Below are 12343 nucleotides of genomic sequence, written 5' to 3' on the forward strand. Positions count from 1 at the left end.
TCAGTACTGAACCTCTGCTTAGTTCAAAAAATCCTTTCTGTTTCTGACACTCATCTGATGGTGAAGCTATCTACAAGTGTTCCATTAAGTGTCATATACTTTTACTGTACTCAGAAGTACACAGAATTAGATTTTTTGTTGGAATCTGGTCTTTCAAACTTGACAGTTTAGAAGGCATTAACCTTGGGTGGCTCTCCTGCCTGTCATGGAATAGTGGCGGGAGAAGAGTTTGCTTCCCTCATGTTTGCAAATGTCAACACAGTGCTCTCCAAACTAACTCACACTTGAACTAGTTCATTCCACTATTGTCAGGCCCTTTACTTGCTGAACCTGATCTGATTCAGATGACTGACAACATGCCAGAAGAAATGAAAGTTGAGGAAATGAAAACTGTTAATTCCAGTGATCTCTACTTGCCCCACATAAATGGTCAGACCAGGCCCAGTTCTGACTTCTCAAGCCAAGGTGGGCAGTCCAGGGAGAAGCACACCATACCTGTAACTGGTGGGTAACAAACAGAACCGTCTTGGACTTGAGGTGCTTCCGGATAGCACTGTTGAAGATGTGGTTGCCCACATGGGCATCTAAGGCACTGAGGGGGTCATCCAGGATGTAGATGCTCCGGTCACTGTACAAAGCTCGGGCAAGGCTGATCCTCTGGCGCTGCCCACCACTCAGGTTGGCTCCTCGCTCACCAATCTAAAGACGAACAGCACAGGAGGGCAAGCCTCCAGCTTAAGCCTGTAACAGTGTTTAACAGTCACCCAGTTACCTCTTCTCATCCCTACTCAAGCTAGCTCCTTCTCTTGAATTCCTGCCTGGGATGATCCAAGAACTGGGAGTCTCAGCCCACAAGCATCTGGGTACCACTTAGTCCTACTTATGGACAGAATGGCCTGGTCAGGCCTCAGGCAGCAGCTGTTCAGCAACACAGCTTGCCCCTCCAAATCCACTTCCCATAGGGCCAAAAGATCTTTCTCCCTTTCTTCCCTTGCCTCTCCTTTTTATTCTCCTCTCCCTCTCCTTTCCTCCTTTCCTTTCTTTGCAGTACTAGGGATTGAACTCAGGAACTCATGCTTCCTAGGCAAGCCCCTATATTTTCATTTGTGGATTTTCAGTTAATCTTTTGGGCCTATTTTTTTTTTCTTTTGTTAGTCCTGGGACTTGAGGTCAGGGTATAGGCACTGTCCCTGAGCTTCTTTTGCACTAGAGCACAGTGCCACTTCTGGCTTTTTCTGTTTATGTGGTATTGAGAAATGGAACCCAGGGCTTCGTGCATGCTACGCAAGCACTCTACCACTAAGCCACATTCTCTGCTCCAGAAAGATCTTTCTAAACCATAAAGCTGACCATTTTTCACCCTTGCTTTAAAACTCTTCAAGAACCTTGGACATCCAAACACAACATACAAAGCAAATCTTTTGTCTCCAGGTGCCTGGCCTTCTCCTGTTCCATAACAAGTCCCCCTAGTACCCAAGGATCAGAGTCATTTCAAACAATGTGTGCACTGTGAACACACATGGCATACTACGCACTGTGCCTGCCTGGGTGTGGCCCCATCTCTTCTATCAAACTTTCCCAACTCTTTTCCACTTGCTCCCGTGGAAAGACTGCTCTTTTTGTTGGTGTAACCTGTTCCCTCAACTGTGAGCTGCACATGTTGTGGGCAGATAACAAGCACCTGATAAATGCTATTATATAAACGAATGTATCAATTGTCAAATGGTAACTGGATCTGTTTTTAATTTCTTTAGTCTTACCCTTAAAAAATTATTTCATTAATTCAAGGTTTCCAAACTTGACATTCATGAGAACTACCTGCAGCACTTAGTAAAGCAGAGTGCTGGACCTGACCACCAGGAAGGTCTGATTCATCAGAACTGGGTAGTGGCCAAACAATCTGCATTTCTTTCTTTTATTTTTCTTTTTTGGTGGTACTGAGTTTGAACTCAGAGCCTGTGCTTGCCAGCCAGGCCCTCTACCACTTGAATCATGCCTCTAATCTCTTTTGCTTTCATGATTATTTTTATTATTATTAGAATCTCCTTTTTTTCCCTGGGTTGGCCTGGACAGCAATCCTCCCATTTATGCTCCCCATATAAATAGTATTAACAGGTATGAACCACCATGCCCAACTTTGAGGCCAGCCTTAAACCACAATTCTTCCTATCTCAGCCTCCTGAATAACAATTTGCATTCTCATCCCCAGGTGATGCTGATCTTGAGGATCCTGATTTGAAAATTTCTGAACAAACTAAATCATGCACCAAATCTGGTTTGAAATACTTTGCTGAAGGCACTGAACAAAACTGCCAGTCCCAGAGACTTCGAGGGCAGCCTGTAACACAAACTTTAACAAGGAGACACACACCTCCAGATTAAAGAACCAAAGATGGAAGAGGATTCTGTAGACTGAGAAAGGAGTTTGGCCAAACAAGCCTAGGGAAGAAACTTAACATGTACACACTTCATTTAGTGGTTTTAAAAATATTTAAGTAGAGTTAAAACAACAACTAACTCTGAATCAAGAAAGGGGCTTTGTTTAAAACTTATGTAACATGAAATACTAATAAAAGTAAGCAGGTAGTGGCTAGTATCTGCACACTAGTAAGCAAATGCTTTCCCAGCATGAAGGCCCAAATGAAAGCAAAGCTCCCTGTGTGGCTCTTCTTCCAGTATTTAAGATGCACCTAGCCTAAAAGGCAGCTCTGACACCGCGGGCAGAGGCCTATACCTCAGTCAGGTCACTGTTGGGGAGGATGGCCAGGTCAGGCCTCAGGCAGCAGCTGTTCAGCACTGAGTTGTATCTGAAGAACACAAAGGGGCATAGCATTAGCCCATGGTAGAGCAGAGTCTGCTGATGGGCTGCCTTGCATCTTGTGGTCAAGATGGAAAGCATTACAGAAACCAAATATTCCTTGCCTTTCTTCATCAAATTCCTTCCCAAAGAGGATGTTGTCTCTCAAAGTGGCATTGAGAATCCAAGCCTGCTGGGCCACATATGCGAAGGTTCCACTGACTGCAATACTGCCCTCTATAAGTGTCATCTGGGAAGAAAGAAACCATCCAATGGCATCAAATTAAGGAAGCACCAAACGCAGCAGAAGCCCCTCATTCTACAATGGAATCTAAAGTTTGAATAATTTTAAAGATGCTTTTTGAACAAGTCCAGACCCCACCTTTGTTCAAAGACAGCTACAGCAGCAAAGAAGATGAAAGTTCCATTGGCTTATGAGAAATGGGAGCCCAGCATGAAAACTTGAGTGAACAAACATTTCACTTAACATACACTGGCTATTTTATACTTTGTTCCTAACTGCACCTTGCTTTTGCTATTGGAAGCTCAAGCAAGAAGACCCTTTCAGCTTTCCCCTGGAGAGGATGCTCTGAGAATTTATAGCTAGTACCTGCCTCAAAGTGAAGGAAGCCCAATGCATCCATGATGTTGGTTAGACTACCTGCTTCTCTAAAATGAGTACCAAAGACAAAAAGTCAGATATCTATAGTACAGTATCCAACTAAGGCTGACAGACCTTCTTCTCCAAAATAAAGTTACTGCATGGTATCAACTGATTTATATCCATGGTTCCTTTTGAGAATCAACAGTAGGCCTTTTGTTTTGCATTAGGGATGCTAAGATTCTGAAGCAGTTTTGTTAACTGGCCTGTGTGGTACTTGCACAAATAATCTTGTCTATCACGTACCATGTATAAACATGTACCTATCACAGATATTTGAGAGCAGGCTCTAACTGCCCAGGTTGGCACACTGGCAAGCACCCTCAGTGTATACCCAAGTGCTCAGAAACCCACCTTTCCTGGCTGCTATTGCACTAATATATATAGGGCAACACTGTCAACAAAGAGTTAAATTCTCAAGAAGCAGGGCTGGCCTGTATTACCAGCTTCCCTAGGAGAAGCTCCCAGAATTTGATTCAGAAGCCACATCCTACTTAGTTTTCAACCTACCACTGCCCAACCAACCTCCGAAAGGGCAATAATAACTAGCTAAGTTGCTGAGAAGCACTTAGAAATTCACCTTTTCCTACTGACCCACTCAGGTCTTTGACTCTATCATTGGGCCTCAAACCTCATTGTTAGAAATCACCTAAAAAGGTTTTTATTTTTACTTTTTATAAAGGTCAGTGGGCTGAAGAGAGTCACAAAGCAGAGTGTAGCTCTCCTCAGACTCCTAGGACCAGAAGAGGACCACAGCTCACCAATCAAGATACCTGATGTAAATAAGACAGGGAAAAAGTCCCCAACCGGAAAGTATCAGAAACTCTTCCCTCCCCTACTTGTCATGTTTTTAACATGGCTAAGTGTCCCAAAGGGGCTCCTCTATCAGGATCTAGTAATAATCACGTTTATCCCCATCTCAACCATCTAAGTCAGCTAGTTTAAGTTGATTAGATCAATTTATGTTTGGAGAGGCAGTAGTGAGGTTTTAATTCAAGGCCCTTGTTCATGCTTATTAGGTAAGCTTTCTACCATTGAGCCATACCCCAACCCTAAGTCAGACAGCTGAATTAAAGTTTAAAAATACCTAAGTCACTTGTTTTTTCTGATTATTGCGTCCAAAACCATTTTTAAGACTATTTATCTCAGCGATGGTCCTTGCTTGTAGTTCCTCACTCTCCATGCTGACAGCTGTCTGCTGGGCCCCTCTGCCCTGTTCTCTCACTGACTGTGATGTGCTTGTGTAAAGAAGGCTAGCTATGGACATGAACTTGAGGGCATAACGCTTTACAAGGTTAGGCTGAAAACTTGAGAGATTGTGTTACTACTAGTTCATATCCTGGCAGTTGACTGTCTGCTGCCATGTGGTATGTTTGGTCATCTCTCAGTGCCACTTCCAAGCTCCCTGGCATACTGACAACTCAACAAACATATCCTGAATAAGAGAAGGTGTGAGGAATGAAAAATGGCAGCCATGGCATCAGTCAGCCACTCATCAGGTGCCCACGGTGCCTTTTCCAGGCACAAGGCCATTAAGGGTAGAAGTAGAGACATGATACAGACCCAGGTTCCTTTGTTCCCACCCCTTCTGGTTCACTAGCAAATGAGTTCTTCTCCATAGAAACATTTTCTGAGCAGAACATACCAAGGAAGTAACAAAAATCTTACCTGGCCTAAAATGGCTGAAATTAGAGAAGTTTTTCCACTTCCCACACTGCCACAGATTCCAACCAGTTTACCCTGGACAAAGCACAAGGAGAGAGGGATGCCATTAAGAGACTACTGAGCACTCATCCTTAGACCCTGTTGATTCTTTGAGAAAAAAAAAAAACAACACATTAACTACAGTCCATCAATACAGGAACTGTCATAATCCCAAGCTACCCATCTCTCTTTTCTTACCTCTTAGTGACCTGCTTCAAAGGGTTTCTGCACAGACACACACTGAGGTAACAGAAATGGAAGCCCTTTGGAAAAATTAAATGTGCCATACACATTACAGTATCCATACTCACTTTTAGAAGAGTCCCACACTCTTTCCAACTTTGCTGGTAATCCATGTTTTAGTTTTGTTATTGTTTGCAAGAGAAGCAGGACTCTTAAAAATTATTTCATTTTGATTTTCTTCCAGGATTTACAAATTATTTTCAACAAAAATGAATAAAAACTATGTGCATGAATACATTCATTTTTCTAAAGATTATTTAACAATACTACTGCCATCAATCCAAATGATGTGATGATCGGAACATAGTCATTCCTTGATATTCAAGGGGAATGGTTTCAGGACCCCTCAGGATATCCTGCTCCAGTCCTTTGTGTCAAAGTGCAGTATTTGCAGGTAACCTATATACATCATCTTCTATACTTAAAATTACCTCTAGGTGATATATACTATAAATGCTATGCAAATATGTATGTGTGGTGTTTTGGGTTTTGTTGTTATTTTTTTTTGTTGGTCATGGGGCCTGAACTCTAGGCCTGGGTGCTGTCCCTGAGCTCTTCAGCTCAAGGCAAGCATTCTACCATTTGAGCCACAGTGCCACTTCCGGCTTTTTCTGCTTATGTAGGGCTGAAGAATTGAACCCAGGGCCTCATGCATGCAAGGCAAACACTCTACCACTGAACCACCTTCAGGGAATAAAAAGAATCAAATGTCTGTACATGTTCAGTACAGGTGTAATTTTCTCCCCAAATATTTTCTAGTCATAGTTGTTTGGCATGTGTGGATGTAGAACACATGGGTACAGAGGACTAATTGTAGCCTCACTTAAGATGAGAGTTCTCAATAGTAGTGTTCAAATTTCAAGAACTACAGGTATGGCTCAAATGGTAGAGCACAAGTCAAGTAAGCACAAGGTTCTGGGTTCTATCTCCAGTACCAAAAAAGTATTTGAGGGCAGTGGACTTTAAAAGGAAGACTTGTTTGGCAGTACAGTGCAGGCTGAAGACCCTGTGCAAGGCAGGCAGGCAGGCAGAAGAGGTATGAAGGAGCACAGACTCTGAAAACAAACAGAACATACTAGAATCCCAACCTCACCAACATCTGCTTATTGTGACTATAGTCATGTTACCCAAACACACACTGTGTCTATCTGCTTTCCTTATTGGACAGTGACACCAGAAGAAAGAGTTACTATAGAATAAAAAAGTTCCTGGTACAGAGTAAAAATATGTTAGACAAATATCATTTTGGGCATAGTCTATGAATTTCAAGTGTAATTGCCTGGTGGTAATTAGGCCAAGGCACACAGTTCAACCTCCACCCATTAGTTAGGTTTATACAAAGAAATGCTGTGACTAAGTACAACACCAACACAAAGTCCTTGGTAGATGAAAGACAATCCACAAATATTGCTTACTAGTCATTCCCCTGTATAGAGGGCCCAGTAAGAAATTATTGGACATTTCTTCAAATGGCTAAAACAGTCTTCCGGGTATCTAGGTTCTAAAGAGCAGACTCAGGAGTAAGTTTCAGCTGGATGAGAGGAGTAATTCTAATTAGTGATGTAACAGAGCTGCCTCAATAATCAAAACAAGAGTTATTAAAGAGAAAGCCTGTTGCTAATGGTGAGGTAAAAACTGGGTCATGAGCACTTGAATAATGCATATTCATCAGTTTTATTTAGGTGGTCTCACAACAGACTGTCTCCCCTTCATGGTATAACTGTCAAAAGCTGGAAGCTTTCTGATCTCTCCTCAGTCTGTCTGAATTTGCCTGACATGCCTCTAGTCAGCCACTGATGTCAATATCCAGTGCACAGAACCTACATTACATAGACAAGCACTTCTGACCACCTCCCAAACCACCACCCACCGCCCAAGACATCATTTTCCCTGTTTTGCATTGTATTAACACATCCCCAGCTGTTCTCCTTACTTCCTTCTCTTTTTCCCTACACTTTTCTGAATTTAGCAGCTAAGCTGTCTAAGAACTCTACTGCTTCTCTTCCCTTCCAGGGTGAAGCCAGAGATAATGAGAGCAACTCACACTCTCCTCCCTGCTTTCCATCCTTAGCACCTGCTATTTACTCTCCCACACTCACTCTGGCTTCAGTATCCTGCAATACCCCTATCCACAGACTTAGGAGTATTTGTTCTTCTCCTCAGCTAGAAATGTTCTTCTTTGAGACGGGCACTGGTGGCTCACGCCTGTAATCCTAGCTACTCAGGAGGCTGAGATCTGAGAATCATGGTTCAAAGCCAGCCAGGGCAGGAAAGTCCATAAACTCTTATCTCCAGTTAACTACCAGAAAACTGGAGATGGCGCTGTGGCTCAAGTGGTAGAGCACTAGCCTTGAGCTGAAGAGCTGATGGACAACACCCAGGCCCACAGTACAAGTCTTACTACGGACCAAAAAAAAAAAAAAAAAAGAAATGTTCTTCTTTCCTCAGGTACTAGGTGGCTTGCTTTCTCTTTTTGTTGAAATATTACTTTTCAAATAAGGCAAGCTGTTGAGACTGCCAGAACTGTCCCTGTACTTTCTATCATCTTTTCCACAATCTGAAATACGATCAATTCCACTTGTTCTTTGCTCTTGAGATGGTAAGCACCAGGAGGATGAGTTTTTGCTCTATTCCCAGTCCTACCCTAGTGTTTGCCAGAGATGATACTTAAAAACTAGGTTGACAAATCAATGAGAACACATCTGGGGGCTCTTGAGTAGTATGGCTCTCCAGTTGTAGTCTGAGGTCTGAGTTCAGTCATGTGCTACCTGGCCTGTGACATATCAAAAGAACACATCGTATCAACAGAACATATCAAAAGAACTCATTACTTATACTAAAAATACATAGTGTTGACAAGAGCAGCTCTGGGAATTCCTATTATATGCCCAGTTGGTGTGATGTACAGCCGTCATAATAAGGAGCATAGAGTACAGAGTTAGAACATAAATAATTACATTTCAGACAGCTCTAACAGCCAGAAACTGCAATACAAAGTTGAATACTGGAAAATCCACTTGAATTCTTCACTATCTTATTTGCAATAGGAGCATTTCACTACATTGGTTATTAATTCTGCTGTCAAATGCTTAAGTAATTCCTTTGGCATGAGAGCTGGCCTAATCTGCAATTTGGTCCCAAAGCACTCCCACAGAGTATTTTGCTAAAAGAATGGCAGCTGCCTACCCTGGCCAGATGAGAATGGGGATGGCACAAAGGAAGAAGGCAGGCAACTCACCTCTTCTATTTGCAAGTCGATGCCGTACAGCGTCCTCTGCAGGCGCAGACTCCCCAGGTGGATGTGCTTGCCTTCTTCCTCCTCAGGACTGGGGCGCTCGTCACTGTCCAGGAGGAGGTGGCCTTTCTGCTCCGCCAGCACCGCCTGATGCTCGGTGCACTGCAGCTGCCTCACCTTCTCTTTCTTGCCCCTGGAAGCCTTCTTGTCTTTTTTCATTTTAGGAGTCAGCTTGGGTGAGTTCTGGATACTGGAGTGAGAGGAGTCCCATGCCAAGGTGGCATTTTTCATCTCTATCTTGATGTGAGGACTGGCTGGTTTGTTCTTAATCATGTGAACCTCTTCCATTAGAAACAAACTCTGATAGGAGTTGTGAGAGAGGTGCAAAGATGAGACACTGGATCAAGACCAGGAAGACAAGCCTAGGGCGTACACTCACGAAGCAAAACACATCAGGCTATACAGTGGAAGGAAGCTGAAGGGCAAAAGTAGCTCATTAGTGTAGCCTTGTCTCTGGAGGTATAAGGGCCTTGTTGAGCCCTCTATGTTGTTACATGCTAATGGACCAAGGACATTTAACTAATTACTATGGAACCTAAGTATTTTTGCTCATAAGCTGCTGAGTAGCAATCTGGAAACCCTATTTTCACCCTGACTCCCTTTTATGTACCTTGCTTCCCTATACATATTCCCTCCAGAGCCTCCTGCAGAACCCCAAACTTTATCCAAAACCTGGCACTATCAGCACAGACTTAACTGTCAAGACAGGCTAACCTAAGACTGACACCAGGCTCAGGTGATCAGGGGGAGAAAAGAAGGTCTAAGGAACAGGCCTGTGTCACACAAAGGGTAGGAAGTTATCTCTTTAAGAACATCTCTTATGCTGGGCACCGATGGCTCACACCTATAATCCTAGCTACTCAGGAGACTGAGATCTGAGGGGCCTTGTCATGGTTGAAAACCAGCCCAGGCAGGAAAGTCCATGAGAATCTTATCTCCAAATAATCACCAGAAAACAAGAAGTACACTGTGGCTAACAGTGGCAGAGCACTAACCCTGAGCACAAAAACAAGGGCCAAGTTCACAGACAAAAATAAATTATGAATTATGTTAAGGGGAAGGAAAATGGGGTGTGTGAAGAGGGAAATGTCTTTAAGAGCACAGTAAACCACAGCCCAGAACTTTCCTGTAAGACTTAGACTTCCTTCTGACTTCCTCTCTTAAAATAGTAATCTTTACAGAATGCTAACCCAGAATGATTTTTTAAATGTAATTTTAAAAAATGTTGGAAAATCTTCAGAGAAAAGATGACTTTTCAGATCAGGGCTGCGTAGTTTTGATGCTATTTTCAAAAGTCTGCCTCAGATGATTCCTCAAGACTGAGGCAAATTTCCTCTAATGAACTCAGAAACATTTATAATAAGTAGTTGTTTTACACTAAAAATAGTCCCATCCACCAGATGCCAAAGAACTTACTGGGATTCTTTAATCAGTTTTAAGTTTGCAAGTGCTGTAAAATATACAGGAAGTAACGCCTTTCCTATTCTCTTGGATATTAACCTAAGCTTGCTCTTTTCTCCCTGAAGTTATCATGTGTCCTACTCATTGTAATCTCCAAGCTTTCCAGAGTATTTTGTTTTGAAATTTCCTAAATAATCGTTAGGAGTCTTTACTAATTGTTTTTTTTGCCAGTCCTGTGGCTTGAACTCAGGGACTAGGCACTGGCCCTAAGCTTCTTTTGCTCAAGACTGGCACTTTACCACTTGATCCACAGTCCCACACTTCCAGCTTTTTGTTTATGTGGTACTGTGGAATTATGGGCTTCATGCATGCTAGCTAGGCAAACACTCTACCACTAAGCCACTTTCCCAGCTCCCTCTTGACCAATCTTAAGTGTAGCCCCTGTTTCTGTGGGGTTAATGTGTTTGTAGTTTTCCTGAGAGACTGAGCTGGGAATTACATGTTAACTATTCATATTCACAATACCCTCACCAACTGAAAGTGCATGTGACAGAATTTCCCAGTTCACTAGCCTAATGAGCTATTAAAAAGATGACTATTTAGGCCCCCAAGACTATTAGCTCTTTCCCTATGTTTCCTTCACACTCTCCATGGCCCTGCCCTCCTCCAGGAGTTTCAGGTTCAAGTCATCCTGCCCAGACTGCTGAGGAAGACAAGGGCTTCCTGACCCTTACACCTATTGAACAACACAATTTTAGTAATAAACAAACCATAAACTACTTTTTTATTACTGGGTATGATAATCAAGATCCTTTAATTTACCACAAGAATAAAATCAGAATGAACCTGAGGAATATGCTCAGAGCTGTCAGATAAAACACAAGACACCCAGTTAAATTTGTATTCTGATAAGCAACAAACAATCTTTCAGTACAAGTAGTATGTTCCATGCAGTATTTAATCAGGCATCTTGTGAGGGTTTGTTGTTGTTGTTATTGTTTTTTTTTTTGAAGGCCCTGGGGCTTGAACTCTGGGCCTGGGAGCAATCCCTGAGCTTCTTTGGCTCAAGGCTAGCACTCTACCACTTGAGCCACAGCTCTACTTCTGGCTTTCTTGAGTAGTTTATTGGAGATAAGAACCTCACAGACTTTTCTGTCCAGGCTGGCTTCAAACTGAGATCCTCTGATCTCTGCCGCCTGAGTAGGCAGGATTACAGGCCTGAGCCACTAATGCCTAGTCATGTTTTTGTTTTTCTATGAGTGTCTCACTATGTAGCACAATTTGGCCTAGGCTACAATCCTCCTGCGTCAGCCTCTGGAATGTTAAGGTCACAGGTGTGCAACACACCTGAGCATATGTTGTATTTTCTTTCTTTCTTTTTTTTTAAGTGTTGGTCTTGGGACTTGAATTCAGGGCCTGGGTGATGCCCTGGAGCTTTTTTGCTCAAGACTAGTTCCCTACCACTTGAGGCAGAGCTCCACTTCTGATTTTTTGGTGGTTAATTAGAGAAAAGAGTCTCAGACTTTCCTACCCAGGCTGGCTTTGAACCATAATCCTTAGATCTCAGCCTCCTGAGTAGCCAGAATTACAGGTGATGAGCCACTGGCACCCAGCTAAAACCTGTTTTTGCTTTTTATTTGCAATACTACATTAGCAACAATCAGCACAGCAAACCCACAAGGTGGCTTTTTAATGCTTGTCTATAAGTCATCATTCTCCTTCTTTTTTTCTGCTCTTTATCCACATTATCCAAGAGGAAGCCACAAGCTCTCCTGTAAGGAAGACAGGCCAGAGACAAAGACCACCCTTGCTTGTCTATTAGATCCCTAACTCCACTTTGAGGAGGAAATGGTGCTGATGCAAACTCAAGGGCATATAGCACCTTCATGGAACTTCTATGAATTTCCATTATACAATAAGCCAAAGAGAGAAAACACATTCTGTTATCTGAAACATCTTCTAGAAAATAATGGAGGAGCAGATACTTTTTTTTTTTTTTTGGGTCCGGTCATGGGGCCTGAACTCTGGGCCTGGGTGCTGTCCCTCAGCTCTTCAGCTCAAGGCTAGCGCTCTACCACTTGAGCTACAGCGCCACCTCCGGCTTTTTTCTTTTTGCTTATGTGGTGCTGAGGAATGGAACCCAGGGTCTCAGGCTTGCAAGGCAAGCGCTCTACTACTGAGCTACCTTCCCAGCCCCAGGAGCAGATACTTTTGAGGTGAATAAAATCTCAGGAGTTTTGTG

The 12343-nt window shown here is 42.9% G+C and overlaps 1 protein-coding gene across 4 annotated transcripts in view; it reads right to left on the minus strand.

The window, feature by feature from the left end:
• Abcc5 (ATP binding cassette subfamily C member 5) overlaps positions 1-12343 on the minus strand; it is a 79232-nt gene that overhangs the window by 31821 nt on the left and 35068 nt on the right. For all 4 annotated transcript variants that reach the window (XM_070029687.1, XM_070029688.1, XM_070029690.1 and 1 more), the window contains exons 11-15: positions 8644-9000; positions 5127-5198; positions 2923-3047; positions 2735-2807; positions 496-699 (exon numbers count right to left, since the gene is read on the minus strand). In XM_070029687.1, the coding sequence (XP_069885788.1) occupies positions 496-699; positions 2735-2807; positions 2923-3047; positions 5127-5198; positions 8644-9000 (831 nt within the window). The remainder of the gene's footprint in view (positions 1-495; positions 700-2734; positions 2808-2922; positions 3048-5126; positions 5199-8643; positions 9001-12343) is intronic.

The sequence above is a fragment of the Dipodomys merriami genome, unplaced genomic scaffold (genome assembly GCF_024711535.1).
Source record: "Dipodomys merriami isolate MVZ:Mamm:240054 unplaced genomic scaffold, mDipMer1.0.p SCAF_2, whole genome shotgun sequence".
Lineage (NCBI taxonomy): Eukaryota > Metazoa > Chordata > Mammalia > Rodentia > Heteromyidae > Dipodomys > Dipodomys merriami.